Consider the following 21,224-nt stretch of genomic DNA (forward strand, 5'->3'; position numbering starts at 1 on the left):
ACCAATACGCGTTCTGCAGTGATGTCACGCGTTACTATTTTGATGTCCATCAACGACCCCAGCTGCCAGCTCTTCTTTTCTAAACCTGGTAGTTTTCCTCTCTGGGCTCATCGCTTTCAGCCTCCTGCTTCTAACCGCGGCCCTAGGAAGTAGGCAGATATTATCCTGGTTTTGCTGATGAGGAAGTGGCGGGCAGGGGAACCAGTGGGTTGCCAAGTGCCCCAGCGGGCGGCCAGGCCAGGCGCCTGGCTCAGCCCCCAGTGCTTTCTACGATCTTGCAATGAAGCCTCAGCCGAAGAGGGAGCAGCCCTGCGTTTGGTTCCAATCCTGCCTTCTCGTCCATGATGTCACTGACCCCTCAACCCACACGGTACCCGTGATGGTTCGATGCACTGCTAGATCACATCCTTTTCATGAAGATTCGGTTCCAAAAGCTAGTAGAGACCCATCTTAGACCCGCCTGTCCGGCTACGCTCGCTCTGTGTTTGCGTTTCTTGACGCACTGAACAGGTGCCGTGTGAGGTTTGAACGGTCCCCGGCTTCTTCGCTCTGCGAAAGCAGGATGACAGCGCCTTGGGCAACTGCTCTGCTCCCCGGGGGAGCTAAGCTGAAAAGCGGGGGTTCTTTGCAGCTCAGCAGATGCTAAGGTGCTAAGCTGCACCTTCTGGAGCCCCTGGGAGGCTCGGCCAGCCTGGGCTGAGCTCGCCGGGCCGTCCGCTTCTCTGCTCTCCAGCAGCTGCGGTCATGGACGTGTGTCTGAGCTCCGAGCAGCAGACCACGCACCTGCAGGAGGCGCCGCGCACCCCGGATGGCTGTTTCGCGCTGGCGGCGGAGGGGGCTCCCCGGGAGGAAGGCACCGGTGGACCTCCAGGAGGTAACCTCCTTCCAGACCTCAGCACCTTCTCGGCTGTCTCCCTGGCCACGGCATTTTCCACTTAACTTCCGTGACAGGAGTGCCCATTTCCTTTTAACTCTAGATGGTTCCTACAGTGAAGCTCGGGAGAAAAGTGCCTTTATGGGAGCAGAGGCATCACATTAAAAGCAATCCTTATTTGTTTTATTTTGCACTTATCAAAGTCCACAAATCGGTTTTAGCTGGTGTATAAATCTCAGATGGTTATATTTTTGTTAATAAGAACTTCTAAAAAGAAACGGAATCTTGATTCACTTCGGCTTTTCGCCAGAACGTTCTCCCCGGCAGACCGCTGTGTCATACATGGGTTGCCTTTCTGCAGAGGGAATCAGGAGTAATAGATGTTAGCCGTAACGATGAATGTCAGAAAAGCCAAGATATAGCATTTCCAACCTTTATAACCATTTAACATGGTAAAATTCTGCTCCAACTGCACTAAGTCAGGACTGTTTATTTTTGCTAGTTTATGGAGAAAGGCACTTCTATCTCTAAATTCCGATCTAACGCTCTCAGACTAGCATTGATACCATGAGTGAAAATATCTAATGTGCAATGAACATAAATTATCTTTGTAGGATGTAGAAGGGTCTCACGGGAGAATATTTGTATGCCGGTATTTCTGTACAATGTTGATTGGGAACACAGGACTTATCAGCTCATTAGCCTGTAAACCGGTGAGCCCTTCCAAATCAGCCCATTGACTTCCTGCCGTCAGAGAAGAGTGAGTCTCCAGCTGGTGAGACGCAGGAGGAAGGCAAGGAGCTGTCTGAGCCACAGTGGCGGAGGGACGCCTGCAGAAGCTGGCTTGAGTCCCTGCCAGTCTGGCTGCTCTGAGTCACCTACTCCAGTGATGGAACCTCGGAGGAATACGGAGTCGCCCTGTGCCGGCAGCTTGTACCAACTGGCCTGTCCCAGCTCCTGAATGTCAGGGAGTTTTTGGGTTTTTTTGGTTTTTTTGAGGATTGTTGTTAAACATGGCCATTACTGAAATTTATGTTATGAAAACTTAACCACTTGGTAGATTATATAAAAGCCAAAGGAATGTTTAAAGGATAAGGTAATAAACACAGCTCATCCTGACTTATTGGATTGCATTATAAGACGATCTTTAAGATCACCTATGCCCTTGAGGTCATTGGTGTCCTTGCCTCTGCATAATGGAAATGCTTCGCCATGGTGAGCAGCTGCACGTCCTTCCCCGGCGTCCGCTGGAGGCTGGCAATGGCCGCGGTGGGAGCTCTGACTCCATGGTAAACGTCAGACCCTACAAGTCAGTGCTTCTGCCCCTCGCCCCACACTAACTGCGAAGCATGTGCTGATACACCACGGTCTAGTCCTCTGCCTCTTGATCACCTCTGCAAAGCCCAGTCAGCCTCCGGCTCGCTGGAAGAGGTTAGCCCCTCTTTGGTCATTCACAGATAACGGGTTGGTGGTGTTAGATGTCATGAGCTTCCCATAAAAAGAGGTAGGTGAGGGCCGTAGGTCTCCTTCCCACCCACCAGGGTGCAGGACAGGAAAGACAATGACTCACAACTGACCTGGCCACTATTAATTAGCAGGTTCTTGCTCTGTGAAGTCCCAGGTCTCTGGAAAGCTCACCTTTGGGTCAGGGAGCAGAATTCTTCCCCGAGGGCTGGAGCCCACACTTCATCAGACCTGGGGGCCAAGAGCAGTGCTCCTGAAGGGATGTGCACACCCTTGCCTACACCCTAGTCTACACCCTAGTCTACAAACCCCGGCTCCGCTGGGCTCTAAGACCACTTCTCAGTCTGCTGCCCACTGACGCTTTCTGGTAACATACAACAAAAATTAATTTCTAGAAAACAAAATGAAAACACATGTGAAGACGCAACTTGAGCCCTGCTTTTTGCGTTTTTGTTTGCTTATAATTGGATTCAGCAGGCATGGTCAAACAGTTGTCAACATTTCGGAGAGCTGACCCCGCACGCCGGTGGTCTTCGGTGACCCTGTTCCAGTGAGCAGGCCAGCAGCGCACATCTGCCCCGTGCACGTGCTCATCAGGGACACCCCAAGTTGCCGGCCGTCCCTGCCTCGAAGGGTGCACTCCTCATGAGGTTTCTCCAAAGACCCTCGACCCTTCACCTTGTACTCGCGCCCCTGTCCCCGCCTCCTCCTCTTTCGCCTTGAGTGTAGATTTCTGATTAGAGCACCTCAAATGTGAACGCGCCGCTCCTGTTAGCTACTTTCCAAAGCCCATATTCCACCTGTGGTGACAAATGTCCCAGGTGAGCCTCAGGGAGCGAAGGCAGGTTGCATGCAGCTCCTGGCTGCTAATTCCTTCTCGCAGATGGTACCTTCTCTTCTGCTGTGCGCGCGCCCAGTGTCCCCAGTCCTGACATTTTTCCCGGGCTGCTCTTTTTATTCTGAGACCCTCCTCAAAATCTGCAGGACCCGTGCTTCCGGGACGTCAGCCCCGATCAGGTGCTCTTTTCCTCTCATTTTATATGATATTCGAGAGCTACTCATGAGTTGAAAGGGTATTTAAAGCAATAGTAACTTAATAGCCAGGGCTCATCTGACGCCCTCCCCCCGGGCTGGGGAGCCGGCTCGTCGTTGGGTGACCCGGACCTTCTGCGGAGGAGTCGTGGGAAGGATTGAAGGAACACACTCCGGCCAAGGTGCAGGAATGTTACTTCACTTGGAGACCTAAAAATAGTCAGGTCCGTGTTTGTCTAGGTCCTCATCCTGGCCGTGCTGCCGGTTAGCTAGCTAGCTCCTGCCATGGGGACAGAGGGGCAGAGACGGCCGCAGGGGAGGGCCCAGGGCATCCGCTGGCATTTCGTTATATCACGAACATGTCACGTCTGACCTCCGTGTCCCCGTCACCCCAGATCATCCGGTTTTGTGCTAGTGGGCAGCCACGGTCATGCCAGCATCAGCCCAGTCCATGCCCGTCTCCCCGGCTCTACCTGGCGGGACTTGCGCTGGACCCACAAGTCACGGCACCTATTTTGTTTTCTGCCCCACAGATGCGACCGAGGCGGGACCGCCCCTCCCCGGCCTCCAGCAGTTCGTGCCCACGGACTATGAGAGCTACACTCAGGAGCACTATCTGTTTGCAGGCGCCAAGATCGTCATCCAGGAGTCCATCGAGAGCTATGGCGCCGTGGTGTGGCCGGGGGTGAGGCAGCCGTTGCCCTCGGGACGGCGGGGTCTGCGCGGGCGACAATGACCCGCTTTCACCCGGCGGCTGGGGAGACGGGGGCTCAGAAATGTCCACCCGTTGGGAAAGCTGTGCCACCGGGGTTGGGACAGTGGCCCTCCGATGCCACCTCGGTTGTGCTCCGAGGGGCTCCGATCCAAGCTGCTCTGTCGTTGCCGGGGGATGGCCCTGGGATCTGGGTTCAAATGCAGACCCGCACGCTGAGCTTTGGGGGTGGAGGCGCCCTGGGGGTCCCTGGGGCGGGCGTCCTGGGTCCCTGGGGGCACAGGTGAGCCGGGAGCAGGAGGGTGGTCCTGAGTGGTTCCTGGAGCTGCCACCCTGCAGATAAGGCAGCTAGGAGTTCACCCCTGCGCGTGTGGACCTGGTGTGCTTCCGGGGGACCCGTCTGAAAAGCGCGGAAGCTTCCCGGGTGTAGTACACGTGGTGAATGGACACCTACTGGGCGGGGCGGGTCCGGAGATCGGAGGGCAGAGGAGCATCTGTCCACGGGCCTGTTCTATTCTCGGTGAGGCCTCCACCCTTCACGCGCCAGCCCTGGCCTCCTGGCACCCCGGTGTCCCGCAAGCGGCGAAGGCAGGTGGGAAAGAGCCCATGGGATGCCCAGTGCGGCTCTCTGCAAAGGAGACCCTTTTCTGGAGCTGGCTGGGAAGCTGGGGCGCTCACCGTGCAGGGGCTCATGGAGCTGGGTCTCCAGACGTCACCCACAGGGGGCGGAGGGAAGCCTGCAGCCTCCTCTTGAGAGAACCCCTCACAGCGTGCCCTGGGTGGCTCTAGGTGACACCCCCTGATGTTGAAACCCCGCACCGGGAATCACTATCCGCCATCCTCAGCCGCAGAGCTCCCTTCCCATGGCCAGAACTCTGTGCGATGTGCCTGCGTCGGTGCTGTTCCACCTACTGTTCCTTGCTGGATGTCTCCACCCCCCTCTTCGTGCTCTGTGTCCTTCAGCACCTAGGACACCTCTCATGGGCCCCCTGGGTCCCCAGAGTGAGCCTCCTTTACACCCCCCATGTGCCCCGCCGAATCCCTGCAGAGGAGACACGGAGAGTCCCATCTGTCTGTGGTGTGACAGTTCACTGAGGGGCGCGGCTCCCAGGTCCTGGCCACCCCCGTCCAGCCCAGGCCCCAGACCCAAGTGGTGTCATAAGGAGCCCGGAGCAGCCAAGGGAAGACGAGAGCTAACTCCACACGCAAACCAGAGCTCAAAATGCTTCCCAGGATTCCGGTTCCTAACCCAGGGCACTCCCTCTGCGGAACCTTCCTGATCTCTGGAGTCCGGGGCCTTGCTAGCCGGGACCCCTCGATGTAAACACCTGCAGACCCAATACTTTTATCTCTTCGTAGAGAGGTGGGGGGAGGTGGAGGCAGAGGAGAACACAGGAGGAAGGAAAGGACGTCTGAGCTTCTGGGTAAAAAGTTGCCTGAATTCATTCGCGTGCTTTCTAGCATCTCGTTGCTGTGACTCGGGGAGTGTGGCCCGTGGACCCCAGGGCGCCCTGCACCAGCGTGGGGACCCGGGGACCGTGGGAGGGACGCACTGAGTTTGTCATTCCGCAGTCCTTCCTGAAGCAGGTGGCCCGGCCGGGCCAGCCTGGGGCGGGAGGTCCGGTTCTGGAGGCTTCGTGTCGCGGACTTGGAGCGCTGAGCTGCTCTGCCCGTTGCCGGCACCGACGCTGATGCAGCGTCTCCGGACAGAGGCCATCGAGCGAGTCCGTCTCCAGCTCCTCTGGCGCTTTTGTGCCTTTCAGGTTCCTGAGGTCCAGATAAGGCATTGAATGTAGATGCTGATCTATGTGAGCCCCTTAATAAACGGAAACTATTCATAACGTCTCTTCTGGTGTTTTGCAGGGGTAGGGAAGGGGGGTCGCTACTGGTTTGACCCCTCCAATGTTCAGGTGACCACTGCAAATATTTTTTTTAGGCCACAGCTCTGTGTCAGTATTTGGAAGAACATTCAGAGGAACTGAATCTCCAAGATGCTAAAGTGCTTGAAATTGGTGCCGGCCCAGGCCTTGTTTCTGTCGTGGCCAGTCTTTTAGGTTTGTCTGTTTATCCGTGACTTTGTTTCAAAAAAACTTTTACTCTGGCAACAATGATAGTGAGTGCTCTCTGTCCGGCCAGCTGGGATTTAGGTGCTGGGCCCTGATTTCACTCATCGAGTCCCCCCAAAATGTCACCAGCGAAGGGTGAAAACTGTTAGCCCAGAAAAAAGCTAACTGCATCCGAGCGAGGTTCAGTAACCTCGCCCAGGCCACGGATGACCAGGTGATGAAGTTCAAATTCTGGGGGTGCGGCCCTCAGCCCCTGTGGCGAACATGTCTCCTGTTTCTCGTTGGAAATGTTATAACTAATCCTTTGAAGAGAAACAAGTGAGTTAATCCAAGGTGAAGACAGGTTCATACCCCACATGCAGGTCGTGAGTTCCCGGGCACTGAGCAGGGGGTGGGCACAAATGCAGCATAATTCTGCCTACACCATTACAGTTCTGCTCTGCTCAGACCAATCTGGAAACATGGTGGTCCTTTTTGTGGACTCTCATTATGAGCTTTAAGATGCCTAACAGTTAATTTAACAAATTTAGGTTTTGGAGCATCATACAAAACAGATCATCCTTTGTGGAAAGAAAACTAGGTGCTGAATACTTCATATAAAAGAAAATACAAATCTTCAGATAAAGACAATTTTAGGAGGGAAAACACTATGGATTCTTCTATGGAGCAGCTAATTATCCTGAGATCTCCCACCACCGCACCACTGTTTCTTGAAACTGTGAACATGATTCGTTTCAGTGGTGATTTTGCCCCATGAAGGGCATTTGGCCATGTCTAGGGACATCTTAATTTGCCACCAGCTGGGGTAAGAGGCCCGGGAGCTGCCACACGTAGGACAGTACTCAGCACTGACTGCTCATAGGAAAGAGTTACCGGCCGGGTTGGGTCCCCTGTGTCCAGCCGGCATGTCAACGGGGACAAAGCTGAGAAGCCCAGTTCTGTTTCTTGTGTTCTCCCCGAGCGTACGTGTCCGCTGTGGCTGCCTGAACGTTTCTAGGTGATTACCACAATTTTTCTCTTTATCTCTTAGGAGCTCAAGTCACCGCAACGGATCTGCCTGACGTCCTAGGAAACCTCCAATACAATCTGCTGAAGAACACGGTAAACCGTGCTGCGCACCTGCCCGCAGTGCGAGAACTGGTCTGGGGGGAGAGCCTGGAGCAGCGCTTCCCCAGGTCAGCGTTCTATTATGACTACGTGCTGGCCTCGGACGTGGTCTACCACCACTACTTCCTGGACAAGCTGCTGGCCACCATGGCGCACCTCTGCCAGCCAGGCACGGTGCTGCTGTGGGCCAACAAATTCAGGTTCAGCACCGATTACGAATTTTTAGACAAATTCAAGCAAGTTTTCGATACAACGCTCGTGGCTGAATTTCCGGAGTCATCGGTGAAAATTTTCCAAGGAATACTAAAATGGGGTTAAATGAAAGAAAACGCCTTTCAAAATGTATCTTTTGAGCAGGGTTAGACATTGTGCTGTGGCTAGAAGGCCTTTTATGAGATTGAGAAGCCAGGGCAGAAAAACGACCTGTGTGCCTAGAATGATAGTGTAGCAGCTTTGTAAAATAACTTATTTAAGGTGATCTGATTAATCTAAATATCTACAAAGAATATTTATATTAATAAAAACGTAAAAGCCCTTTGGTTGGCTTCCAGAAGGTCTCAATTGTTTAGTAAACTTTATATGAATAAGTTAGTAAATGAGCGGACTTCGCCCTTGTTATGTTGACTGCGAATCTGAGAATGCACTGCTGTCACGTGCCTTTCCAAACTGAGCCTGAAAAGGTCCTTCCATCTTAATCTTGAAGAATCTACTTGAACAGATTTTAGCTGCAGCAAAGGGAGAGGATCTTGAGGGACAGGCAATAGTTTTAGGCTTAACACTGGTTAAACGTGAAAAATCCTGGAATCTGGGAAGGGATATTATCTTAGGAACTTCAGGAGATAATTCACTTCACAAATCCCCTGCTCCTGGGCCAATTAACTGTCTGCAACCATTTCAAGTTAGATTTCTGGACTGTCTGGTTCCCGCCCCCCCCAACTTTATGATTACAATTCCTAGGAAAATAGGAAAGAATGGGAGTTTTGTTTGTTCTGATAAAGGAAGGCTATGAAAAATCTAAAGCAAACATCACGACAATAAAATGTTAAAAGCTTCTTCTCTGAGATAGAGGGAAAAACTAGAAATCTAGCTCCAACCGTTTCTCAGCATTGTACTAGAGGTTTTAGCAATGAAATAAAGGAGAGGAATAAAACACACACTTTTAAAACGGAAGAAAGGAAAGGGGCCCTGCTCGGGGGTGGGGTATGATTGTCCATGTGAGCCAGGGCCAGCAAACGCGGCCGGTCAGTATCTTCAGGCCACATGCCCTGTTTATAGAATATACGCATATATTTTCCAACCACTTATAAAAACTCAAGACTCACTCCCAGCTTGTGGACTCTGTGAGAATCAGGCTATGGATTCAGCTTGTGCAGCCCATGGCTCGCTGGACCCGGAACGACAGATAATCTACAGTGGAATCATTGGAATGATAAGAGTTTAGCAGGAGCACCTGGGTGGCTCAGTCCGTTAGGCATCGGACGTCGGCTCAGGTCATGATCTCACAGTTTGTGAGTTCGAGTCCCATATCAAGCTCTGTGCTGACAGCTCAGAGCCTGGAGTCTGCTTTGGATTCTGTGTCTCCCTCTCTTTCTGCCCCTCCTCCGCTAATGCTCTGTCTCTCTCTCTCAAAAATAAACATAAAGAAAGAGTTTAGCAATGTTGCCAAATGTTAACATATAAACCCGATGGTATTACAGTGATAGAATCTGACCCATATGTCTCTTCTTAGACTTATAAGTGGATTTCACTCACATTTCTAGAACAAAGGGATATGATGATCATAGGCTTATTTTATTATTTTCTTTAAAAACAATTTTTTTATTATTATGTTTTTAAATTTATTTTTGAGAGACAGCACAAGCAGGGGAGGGTCATAGAGAGAAGGAGACACAGAATCTGAAACAGGATCCAGGATCTGGGCTGGCTGTCAGCACAGAGCCCGACGCGGGGCTCAAACCCACAAACCTTGAGATCATGACCTGAGCCATAGCCGGATGCTTAACCTACTGAGCCACCCAGGTGCCCCCTATTTTATTATTTTCTAAATGGATACAAGTCTGCCCTTTTAGAAAAGCAAGATTGATGTAATATAAAATTTTATACCCAAAAATATATTTGATGTAATATAAAATTTTATACTAAATAATTTAGTATTGCATAGTCATATGTTGAAAAAGCCAGTATTCCAATTTCTAGTCATTTCCTAAATGTCATGACATTTACTTTTAGAGTTTGTCTGAAGCAGGGCTCAGCCAGGTCCACAAATGTAATTCACTGACCTGAAGTCTCTTTCAACCTGTAGGGTGAACCTCTTCCTTTTTCCTCCTGCCATTTATCTGCTGTAGCATCTTCACCCGCGTTATGATGACGGAACCTTCCTACGTCCCTCCATCTGGTTCTTGGTGTAAATTGTACATCTTAATGACTCTGGTTTGCAACCACCCAGGCCAAGTGCGCCTTGGATCGCCCTCTAGCCAAGTCCCACTCGTGAAAAGAGAGGATTGTGGTTGGATGCTCGCGAGTTTTGAGGTAGCTCAGTACATAGAGTCATTGAGATACAGGTGAGGGACTTTAAAAATATCCGTAAAAGGAGAATCAAGGAAGAGAGTTCCAGTTGCTTTATATTCTGTTCACGTTTTGGATAGGGCTTGGCAAGGTCAAGAGTCTAGAATCACTTCCCTTTCGGGACTGGGAGTACAGGTGGTCCTGACTTCGTCTCGGAAACTGACATCTGCCGTCGCCTCTGGAACCGTGATTAGTCGCGTGTGACCCTCGAGCGGACTTGGCCTGCGTCAATGAGATCATGACCTGAGCCCAAGTGGGATGCTCAACTGAGCCACCCAGGTGCCCCCTTCTCTGTTTCTGTAAAAAGTACCTCTTTCAATTGCTTTCAGTGGGTGTGGAGCAAAAATTGGCCTCCATTACGAGAAGTGGGGAACAGGAAGAGTGTACCTGACTTTTTTATTTTTTAAGTTTATTTGAGAGAGAGAAAGAAGAGCGACTGGGGGAGGAGCAGAGACAGAGGGAGAGCGAGAATCCAAGCTGACTGGACCGAAACACCCAGGTGCTCCCTATCCCTGGCTTCCTGACTTTTTTTTTTTTAAGTTTATGTATTTTGAGAGGGGAAGGGCAAAGAGAGAGAGTCCCACGTGGGCTCTTCACTCTCAGCGCCGAGCCCGACATGGGGCCTGAACCCATAAACCATGAGGTCATGACCTGAGCTGGAACCAAGAGTCGGATGCTCAACCGACTGAGCCCCCAGGCGCCCCTATTGCTGGCTTCTACTATTTTACCTCCTGTATTAACCAAATCGCAAAGAAACAAGAATGACTTTACCGAGGACACTTCTTCTAGAGCTTACGTGCGTGCAGCTGTCACCGTGGAGACGGTGTGATGGGGACAGAGAGCAGAGGACGACAAGACAGCTTTGTAGGAGTGCCCCCCCCCCCCCCCCGCCCCGGGTCACGGTCACGGCCCCTCACTGACAGAGCCGGTCTAGGAATCACACAGTTCAAAGCAGATTTTGCTGGTCCGTGGATGGATCTCTAACATCCTCAGCGAACTAACCAATCATCATTGTAAATGTTTACCATCTGTGGAAGACTAGCTGCAACAGAAGAAAAAAGTAGTAATTAGATATGGATGTTATTGTTACACCTGAGAACTAGTGAGTGGCTTATTGAGTCTCTACAAAACACAGCCTGGGGCGCCTGGGGGGCTCAGTCCCTTAAAACATCAGATGTCGACGTCGGCTCAGGCCATGATCTCATGGTTTGTGAGTTCAAGCCCCGCGTCGGGCTCTGTGCTGACAGCTCAGAGCCTGGAGCCTGCTTCAGATTCTGTCTCCCGCTCTCTCTGCCCCTCCTCCATTTGTTCTGTCTCTCTCTCCAAAATAAACATTAACAAAGAAATTAAAAAAAAATTTGCCTGAAAACATTCATGCTTTACCGAGTGTGCTATTAAAAACCTCTATTACTTCGTAACCTCCCCCCCTCCCCGAAAACACAGAGCTCAACTTGTTTCCTTTTCAGTACTAAAGAAAGGGAGGCCAGGAGGCCAGGAGGCCGGGAGGCTGGGAATTCACAGCGTCTCACACACACACACAGTCTGGAGGGCCCGGCCACCTCCTGTGCCTGGAGCTGCGCACTGTTTCTGAAGGTCAGACTATCCAAAATCCACCATGGCGGAGTTCTTCTTCCACATTAAAATATGTATCAAAAAGACCAAAAGCTGAGTGTTAAAGTGAGAAATTCCAGAGCTGGAACGATGGTGTTTTTATGTAAAAATAAGCCTTATTTGCAGGACCCTAGAACTGTACCTTCATGTAACTCAGCGGGTAGTAAATATACCACCAGGGGCGCTTGGGTGGCTCAGGTGGTTAAGCAGTTAAGCGTCCAGGTCACGATCTCAGGGCTGGTGGGTTCGAGCCCTGCGTCGGGCTCTGTGCTGCCAGCTCCGAGCCTGGAGCCTTTTTCGGTTTGTGTCTCCCTCTCTCTCAAAAAGAAATAAACATGAAAAGAAATTAAAAACTCAAAACGTACTGCCAGAAAGTGTCTAACCTTAAATTTATATTAAAATTGGATTTTTGAAAAAAAAAAGGGAGAGGTCCTTGAGAACCGGGGACCACTTTGTCAGTGAAAAAGCCCTTGCAAAGATTTTCTCCTTTACTAAAGTAATGAGAAAACTGGCAAAACCTCGGAGAGGCACCATTTTTCAGAACTGGGGGACTAACAAACGCAGGCGCGGACCTGAGGCGTGCTTCCTCAGAGGTTGCCGGGAGTCAGAGCAGCGAACCTTGTGAGGCGTCACACCGCCGTCCCCATGGCGTCTCCATCGGCTCGGTCACTGTGCAAAGCGGCAGCCTGGCGGTCACTGGAGGGGGGGGCTCCTTCAACGCTTGGACCGCTTATGCCCTAGAGAACCCCATGCACAGGCCTGTCCTAGGTTAACTGGGCTCAGATCTCAGGCCTAGACGCCTTGCCCCAAGGGGAGGCACTCTAGAGAATGACAGGCGGTGCGGGGTTCCGGGGCGCCTGAGGCAGCCAAGGGCTGGGGCTAATTGAAAGGTGTAAAAGGAAAAGCTGGGAAACGAGGCCCGAGGCGCCCACGGGCTTTGAAACCTGGGCATGCAGAGGATGACAGTCCTCACTGAGCTCTGAGAAGGACCCAAGCCTTGACCTGTGGCTGCCCCCCCCCCCCCCCCCCCCCCCCCCCCCCCCCCCCCCCCCCCCCCCCCCCCCCCCCCCCCCCCCCCCCCCCCCCCCCCCCCCCCCCCCCCCCCCCCCCCCCCCCCCCCCCCCCCCCCCCCCGGCCTCTGTGCACGCAGGCAGCACTTCCCAGGAATAGCAGAACCTGGGTTTTATTATTTTTTTTCATGTTTATTTTTGAGAGGCAGAGACAGAGCATGAGTAGGGGAGAAACAGGGAGACACAGAATCGGAAGCAGGCTCCAGGCTGCGAGCTGTCAGCACAGAGCCCCACGCAGGGCTCGAACCCATGAACTGTGAGATGACCTGCGCCGAAGTTGTACGCTTAACTGACTGAGCCTCCCCTGGCGCCCCAAAACCGGGGATTGTCTGATGAATAACCAACCAACCAGCCAGCTACCCTCCCCTTTCTGAGCCTCTCGGCTTCCTCACTGGACTGAATCTGTAGCCGTGGGGGCCCTAGGGGTGAGGATCAAAGTACGTGTGCTTGGGAGAGAATATGCACGGGGCTGTTAAATTCGAGATGGCGCAGAAATCGTGCGCAAAATGTTTGCAAGCACACTTGGGTTTTTCATAAGAAGGATCCAATGTTTTTATCAGATAACCAGTTATGAGTCACCAGGTAAGAAGTCGGAGGCCCTTTGTGGTCGTAAATTCTAAGGGAACAAGATGTAAAATCCATAACCACACACACAAGCACCTTTGTGTAAGTGAGTGGAGGCTTTTCAGTATTGTCTACGTGTGTCTTTTTATTCTATGGAGAAAGGATGAGAGACGTAGAGTAGCCAGAAAGATAAATAAAAAGCCAAAAACATACACGAAAGTTAGTCACAGAATAAGAACTGGCGACAGAGTCAAATACTTGCAAGCCTACAGGAAATAGAAAATAAATTACTCATGCTGAGTTTTTCTATTGATTTAATGTATTATTTCTGTTTTAACCCCAAATTTTATTTATGAAAAATTAAGACCAACTTTAAGAAGCTTCAATATTCACTTTTATTATTTATAAAAAAAAATGAAGATACCAGAATGCATATGGTATATACCATGATCTTGCTTTTTGCACATTTATTCACGTGTTTACATGATTTCAACTTCAATAAACATACCATATGTGTATCTTTACAATACCTGATAAAGAGTTAGCTGTCTTGCACTTACACATGTATTATCCGTTCATTCTGACGCTCTGCACGTCAAAAGGATGTTAAAAGTGACTGACCTGAAATAACTCCAAGGTGAAGACTGATCTAGGGAGAAGCGGTACGCTCCTGTGATCGCCACACATCTATTTGTGCCGGTTTTATTTTTTCCCCTTAATTGAATGTAAATGTTTGCAAAATAAAAAAACAAACAACAACAAAACCAAACAAACTGGAAATGAAGTTCTGTTATTTTTTAGTCCAATAAATAATTTTAGCTACGCTTAATGTAGCTTTTTAAGGCCTTCATACAATTGAAAAAATTAAAGTTGAGCATGTTAAAACCCTGTTCATTTATAAAATAAAAAATAGAATTTTACAGGTTTGCAGTTAAAAGTCACTGTTCAAAACCCAGCATGCGAGTGGTATCTGCAACCCAACCGAAAGCCGCCGGTGCTGGCAGGCAGGGCACAGCCCGGTGCCAGCCGAGTGAGGCATTAAAAAAACACCATGATGTCAGAGGTCTAGACTTACATGTATTAAGCCACACGCCAGCAAATTCTCTGATAAATACACATCATTTTTAATAATCAGTATTTGATAGCGGATGAAAACATGCATTAGACTAAAAATGCCACAAATTTGTTTTTATACCCATTCACTATAAAACTTCCTTTTTTAAAATTCAAAGTCTTGGTTGCTATTTTAGAATACACAATAATCAGGAGGATACATGACGGGAAGCCAGCTTTCGGTGAAAGACGCACAATGGGTCCATCCAAGTAACTTCATCAGCTGGAACACAACACAGAAATGTATCACCAAGAAGCAGATTTTCTCGCGCTCAGTACTTAGGGTAAATGCTGCATTCGGTACGGAAGGCTAATACAGCGGGAGGAGCACCCAGAACTTTCCTTCCACCCGGCCCACTGCCCTTCCTCACCATCAACCACGCTCCTCACTGTCCTACCAACCAGAACGGGCGGTCATGACCAGTCCAGCCAACCTGCCTGCCCTCCGGTCTCCCCTTCCTCCCTACCAACCCAGCTGCCTTTCATCCTGTCTGACTAGAAGCCAAACACTGTTCCAGACACCGGGAGAACAGCACTGAACAAAGTCACTCCTCACTTCCAGGGAAGTCATGCTCTACTCGGGAAAACCGAAGAGTATAAAAGCAAATCCGCGAGCAGACGAATAAGCGAGTCCGTAAATACGATGTGCATGTCAGGTACAGAATAGGGAAAACCTTGTAAGACAACAGAGTGACTGGGGAGTGAGGCGGCCAGGAGTGGGCTATCCGGGAGGCGACACGTAGGGGGAAACTTGAAGGAGAAATCGACGCTGCCAGCCCAGGGAAGAGCTGTCGCGCAGCGGGACTAGCTGGGTCCCTTGCTGGGAAGGGCCGTGGCCGCTCCGGCCGCGCAGGCGGCTCGTGGGTGGGAGCAGAGCCAGTCCGAGGCTGCGGGAGGAGGCGTGGCCGGGGAGGAGGGCAGGAGCCCTGCGGGCCACGGGGAGGAGTTTATCCCGCATGCATGTGGTGGGCTTCACCACCTGTCCCAGCTGAGGTGTGGAGGGCGGGCAGTAGAGGCATAGAGGAGGGGGCACGAGGCATGAGACCCCCCCCTGGTGTGAACGTCTGGGTGAGTCCGGGCTTTACTGAACTGAGCTCACGGCCTGCAGCTGACGTGGCACTACACACCTCACTGGCGGCCGGCCAGAAAGAGTTCTCTTAACCTGTTCAAACACCTGACGAACTGATGTAAGATGCCTTACAATTTGGACACATTGATGAAAGTATACAGAAAAGGTCTAAGAGTAAAGATAACCTATAGTTTCCTACAATTATAAAAAGATTTCCCCAGGACCCTACTGGTTAGTTTGACTCTCAAAGAATAAAGACCTTGGGTACGGAGAGACCCCAGGGCCACATCCGCGTGACCAGGCTGCCGACCCCAGACACCCCTCAGGCAAAACCCAAGGGTGCGTGTCCACAGACCAGCTGGGGCCGCAGTGATTTCTGCGGAATTCAGTAAGCTTTACGTTGACAACTAACTTGTACAGAAAGAAGAGAGTCTCTTACCTCAGGTTTCTAACATCAACCACAGAATTCTCTGCGTATGATACAGAATGTGCTAAAATCACAAAATGGCCTATCACTTCATTTGAAGAATGCTATCAAATATAAACTCTGAATGTTCAACCATTTCAGAACTGAGCCAACACGTATGTAAAAGGAACTTTTTTATTTCTTTCCTAAAGAAAACTCTGTCTTCTGACTATATGCCTAAAATTCATAATGCCTTTGCCTAGGCTGAAGGCATCTGAGGCTAAGTATAGCCCTTCTGTCCCTTCTGGACAGGAGTTTTAAAAATTTAATAATATGGTTCAGTCGGTTAAACATCCAACTTCGGCTCAGGTCATGATCTCAGAGTTTGTGATTTTGTGTCCCGCATCAGGCTCTTCGCTGGATTCTGCTTCAGATTCTCTCCCTCTCTCTCTCTCTGCCCCTCCCCTGCTCAAGCTCTCTCAAAAATGAATTAACATTAAAAAAAATTTTTTAAGTTAACAAGAAGAGTTTAAAAAATGTAAATAGCTTCCTGGCTGTTTCTCATGCTCTTATCTTACAGCTGGCGTTACAGTAACTGGAGGAGCCGTCGGTCACGAAGTTGGCATCGCTAAGTCACTAGCATAAGGCTCCCGCTATCTTGTCACTATGTGGAGAAGACACTTCACAGTGACGATTTTATATCACTTACTTGGATACAATTTTTCCAGTTTTCTTTCGTTGGCTTTTCTTCCACAAGTTTAGTTGCAAACTTAAGGCTTCTGCCGTACATTTTGTTTACTAATGCATGCTTGTATGCAAATGTTAAAACCTATAAGGTAAAACAAGACAAAGCTTATCTATGAAAATATTTACACTTTATGGCTTATAGCTTCAGTAATGAAAAGATTAAGGCCTTAACAGAAGTGTAGTTTTTAAAATGAACATTTCCCATCAAGCAAATCTCAAAAATGCTTTAAAAGAACAGAAGTTACATATTCTACAAAACAGACTAACTTAGGTTGGTGGAAAAAATGAAGCTCTGATGAATCACTAGTTCTTGGCACCCACACCAAAACACCTCGTCGTGCAGAGGGGAGCTAACAGAAGTGATCACAGAAAATGCAGATAAGGAGGGAAGCACAGAACTATGAGATCTCGTTAAAAGTTCCCAAAACTGCAAAAGGGGACAAAAGTACAAAAAAGTGTTACATAAACACATTCTTAGTTTGTTAATTCCTTGTGTATACTTTGGAGTGCCTTTAACTCCTACATCTGTCAAATACACCTGTAACCACTTATGTACATTCCTGGTCTCCACGTTTAGAATGTAGAGAATGAGCACAAAGAAAGGCACCCTATCACATTTATTTGTGCTCCAGAGCCACGCACAGTGTCCAGCGGTTATGAAGGTACTGAACGGACAGGTGACAGCGTGCGGCCCGATATGGCTGCACTGTGGCCGATGCGGGATGGTCGTACTGTGAGGCTTGTCAGGTTTTATCCACCAAGCTCTTCTCTTTTTCCAGCAGCAAGCCCGGCGCTGGGTGTGGAGAGGACGTGCAACAGGTGTGTGTTAGGACTAGGAGCAAACAGGGGCGTCTGACTCTGGCTCGGGTCATGATCTCATGGCTCATGAGTTTGAGCCCCGCATCGGGCTCTGTGCTGACAGCTCGGAGCCTGGAGCCTGCTTCGGATTCTGGGTGTCCCTCTCTCTATGCCCCTCCCCTGTCCGTGCTCTGTTTCTGTCTCAATAATAAACAAACATAAAAACATAGAAAGAATAGGAGCAAACACTGCTGAGGTCCTTCTGGGTGCGGGCTACTCGCTCAGTAGGTTTCGGTAACGTGCCGAGGGTCACAGATAAACGTGGAGGAGGTGGGACTCGCACTCCAGGGTCTGATTTCAGATCCCAAGTCGTGCGCTCTGCTGGGACATGGGCGCCCGCGGTCTCCTGCCAGGACCCTGTTTCCCGGGCAGAAGCGCGGCCGCGCCATGGTGGGGACCCTTGTCCTGTCTCTGAGGCCTGCGCTCCAACTGGCTGCAGGGCATCTGGCGGACAGCATCTGTCTAGTAAAACAAGACCAAAGGCTTGTGCTGCGTAAGGAGAAGTCCAGGGATCTCACTGGCTTTATCTCCGGAAGGACGGAAGACTGACAGGAGCCTGGGGTCCCATAACCCCGGCAGGAGACTCTGGTGGAGAGCTGAAAGAGATTTAAGATGCTTTCATAACCCCCATCCAGAAAGGTCATCGATGCTACTTTTCTGAAACTGGATTTTAAAGCTAATGAGTATAAATCCAGATGATAAGGATTTACAAGTCACAGAGGTTTTGAGAAAACTGACATGTGGCTAAGCAGCACCCTCCTCTGCGCCCCGGAGAAGGCAGCACACAGACAGGTGCGGGGAGGCCCAGACACAATCTCTCGGCGCTCTCAGTGCTGGCTTCCGCCGTCACCGCCTTCGCCTGACGGCCGCTACGCACACAGAGAAGATAATGGCAGAATGTTTAAAACAGCGAAGACAAATGAGATCTCACTAAACACAGAGTCTTCTTCAGAGCCCAGCTTAGCCACATTCCAGGCATTTTCTTCCTCTTCCGGCCAGGCAGCTAGGGAACAGCAAAGAGGAGGCAATGGGGCCCAGGAGAGGTTTGTGAAGCAACCCCCAAGAACTGAGCCCAAGCAAGAGGCAGGCCGGTTACCTTATTGTCAAAAAGATCGGTCCATTTGGTCGTCTCCCAGAAGGTTTCCGTCAGAGAATCCAGAGTGGTCTCTCCTTCCTCCTCTCTTCCTTCCACATCGCCTGAGACAGCCCCCTCTTGGTCTTGTGCGTGGAGCAGGTGGTCGGCTAGGGCACAGCCTTTTCTACAGAGGGCGTCCACAAGGGTGGATTTCTGTTTGTCCATATCACTGTGTGCCAAACCCAAAAGCGATTCGCAGATCAGGAAAACGTTTTTTCAAAGGACGGACTTATCTGAAACTGAATTCATACATCCTCTGGCTCACATCTACAGGGCGCAGGCACTGTGCACAGCCGTGCACCTACATCTGGATCATCCATCACGAGGGTCCTTATTTCTAACAAACCTCAGATTTGCACACCCAGACCAATGAGTCACGACAGCTGTGTCTGGCTGAAACAGAATGCCCCACAACAGCAGAAGTGAAGGACCGCTCAGTTCTAAATTCTGTCAGCTAAATAACTCTTCTACAGATTTCTGATGAATAGCGATCATTATAGACTGATGTTCGGACGCACACAAGTTCTTTCAGAAGCGGACTTTCATTTATGAACCGAGCAAGCCCTGTATGATGCTTACCCTGACCGTGCACGTTTACGTATTAACTCATTTACAGTCAAGTCTATGAGTAAGATACTAGCAATTAGCCCCATTTTGCAAAGGAGGAAGTTGAGGCACAGAGGTTTGTTCAAGGTCCTGCAATCAGAAAGCAGCAGGTGCAGGACCTGAAGCTACTTAGGAGGCTGCTTCTGGATTACCCTGCTCTTAACCACGCCGGGAACACTGCCCTGCTACAGGGTGAGGATCTGTGTCCTTCTGATGTGGTCCAAGGACCTGGACAATGCCTGGCACAGACCAGAAACTCCATAAATCGCGGGTGAATGAAATACAGTAACAACCTACTCTCCAGGAAACAGGATACTTGCTTCTCTGAGGCGTTCTGTCCAACCCACATCCCACATGTGTGAAGACAGTGAGGACGAAAAGCAAGGAGCAAGCGAGTGGCCCCTGAGGCACCGGGACGCGGGTGAGCAAACTGAGTAAGAGCGAGAGTGATTCTGGAGGGCCCGGAGTGGAAGGTGCAACACGGGGGACCTGCAGGCACCCTAATATCAACAGGTGTTCTGGTACAAAAGAATTAAAAGGAGGAGCCAAAACAACTTGTTACAACCCAACAAAGTCACCCTCCTTAAGACATCTGCGAAGTAGACAAAATCATGGCAAAAAAAGATGCCTGAGGCTTTCAGCCAAGACTTTCAAAGCTGAAATGAACCAACGTTCACTCCCTCTGTGGAAGTGCGTCTGGGAACCGCCTGGCTACTCGGGACACAGAACAGAAGGACTGAGGGGTTGTAAGGCACGGACGTGGTTCCGCCTCCACCGGGGGGCCCTCTGCAACATCTTCCCACCAGGACTGCACTTATGCTTCCTGGCAGCCGAGGAGCAGGACACCGTTCCCGCCCCCACCTTGTGACGGAGAAGCGGGGCCTTGGAACAGAGCTGGATCAGCAAGGCAGGGCCGATCATTCATGGCAGTCCTGACTGACTGGTCCTGGCTGCCCCGGGAAGGGCTGGGAGGAGGCAGAATTTCGGAGGTGACACCGGCCTGCTGTACTAGCCGGGCCCGGATTAAATTACCAGCAAGACCCCTATTTCAGCGTTCTCTGATCCAGTAACCTAAATCCCACCTGTCTAGAATACTCATTCCCTACCCTCATCTAATTTAGAACTACTAAATACTTTATTCATCCACAAGGCTTCTCCACTCAAAATAAAGTCAGCCTCCTTCCTATGGGCTTTCACAATGTAAAATATTTATTATAACTCTCCATCACACCCCGCCTGACCACCCCCCGCCTGATCACACCCCACCTAGCAACCCCATCTTCGGCATCCGAGTGTACACTTCCTACGAGTGTCCTCTTTTGCACGTTCCTCTCAGTGATGCTTTACCTGCAGTGTTTGCGCAACAAACATCTTCGTGTCAAGTCTAGTTAGGTACCCGTCAAAGTGGGGATCGCCATAGTTTAGGAAGACCTTCAATCAGATACTTTACTGGCGGAAATAAATTGCGGTTTCACGAAAACTTGACACTAGGTTACCTACAGCGGCCACAGGCAACCTAAAAGCTCGTATCATTTTTAAGATGACGAAACGGCTTTCATGATTTCTGACGCACGAGTGACCGCACGAGTGACCGCGGTGAGAGCAGGGACACGTGGAAATGAGAAGTAAACGTGAGCCTGCCGCCCTGCTCACCGGCTGACGCCGGCAGGGCACAGAGGACGCAGGGGCCGCTCCCCAGGCCCGCGCCCCAGAACAAGGAGCCCGCCCGGACAAGGCCCTCTGCTCTGCGCAGGGCGTCTGGGTCCATCGTGGTTTGGCCAAAGCAAGGCCCGCGGCAAATACCTCAATCACAAGCGTGGACAAACCCACCCAAGGTTGCCGAAGACTGACTAGCTCCTCTTAACTCTGACACCGCCTGACAGCTCCTTCCGTGTTATCCCAGCACGTGCGAAAGTCCCTACAGAGACACTCTTTAAAGCCCGGACCCTATCAGACTGCTATTTTTTTTGACAGTCACTGGAGTCAGCATCTGAGATAAATACTGTGAGAAAAAAGGGACTATCGAGATTGAAAACACAACTACTCCGGGGCTGTGGCTCACTTTAACCGGGAACTAAGAGTTTCCTCCGTGGACGGGAGGATTTAGCAAAGACAGGCCCAACTATCAGCAGGGACAAAGGGGCCTTAATGTTTACTGGAACTTCAAAACAAGTGACACCCACGTCATTTCCCACGCACACGAATCTGAAGAGAAACGATGTTCC

The 21,224-nt window shown here is 50.4% G+C and overlaps 2 protein-coding genes across 2 annotated transcripts in view; one reads left to right on the forward strand and one right to left on the reverse strand.

The window, feature by feature from the left end:
• Positions 1-658: 658 nt before the first annotated feature.
• On the forward strand, positions 659-7,790 carry METTL21C (methyltransferase like 21C). The gene is made up of 4 exons (XM_029936464.1): positions 659-874; positions 3,904-4,055; positions 6,019-6,136; positions 7,179-7,790. Exons 1-4 carry the CDS (start codon positions 745-747, stop codon positions 7,571-7,573), a joined length of 795 nt encoding a protein of 264 aa, XP_029792324.1. The 5' UTR covers positions 659-744; the 3' UTR covers positions 7,574-7,790.
• Positions 7,791-13,436: 5,646 nt separating this feature from the next.
• Positions 13,437-21,224, reverse strand: part of TPP2 (tripeptidyl peptidase 2) — a 62,236-nt gene continuing 54,448 nt past the window's right edge. The window contains exons 28-31 of the mRNA XM_029938404.1: positions 18,355-18,562; positions 18,190-18,261; positions 16,363-16,482; positions 13,437-14,401 (exon numbers count right to left, since the gene is read on the reverse strand). Of these exons, the coding sequence (XP_029794264.1) occupies positions 14,312-14,401; positions 16,363-16,482; positions 18,190-18,261; positions 18,355-18,562 (490 nt within the window). The 3' untranslated portion in view covers positions 13,437-14,311. The remainder of the gene's footprint in view (positions 14,402-16,362; positions 16,483-18,189; positions 18,262-18,354; positions 18,563-21,224) is intronic.

This window comes from Suricata suricatta, chromosome 4 (assembly GCF_006229205.1).
Source record: "Suricata suricatta isolate VVHF042 chromosome 4, meerkat_22Aug2017_6uvM2_HiC, whole genome shotgun sequence".
NCBI lineage: Eukaryota > Metazoa > Chordata > Mammalia > Carnivora > Herpestidae > Suricata > Suricata suricatta.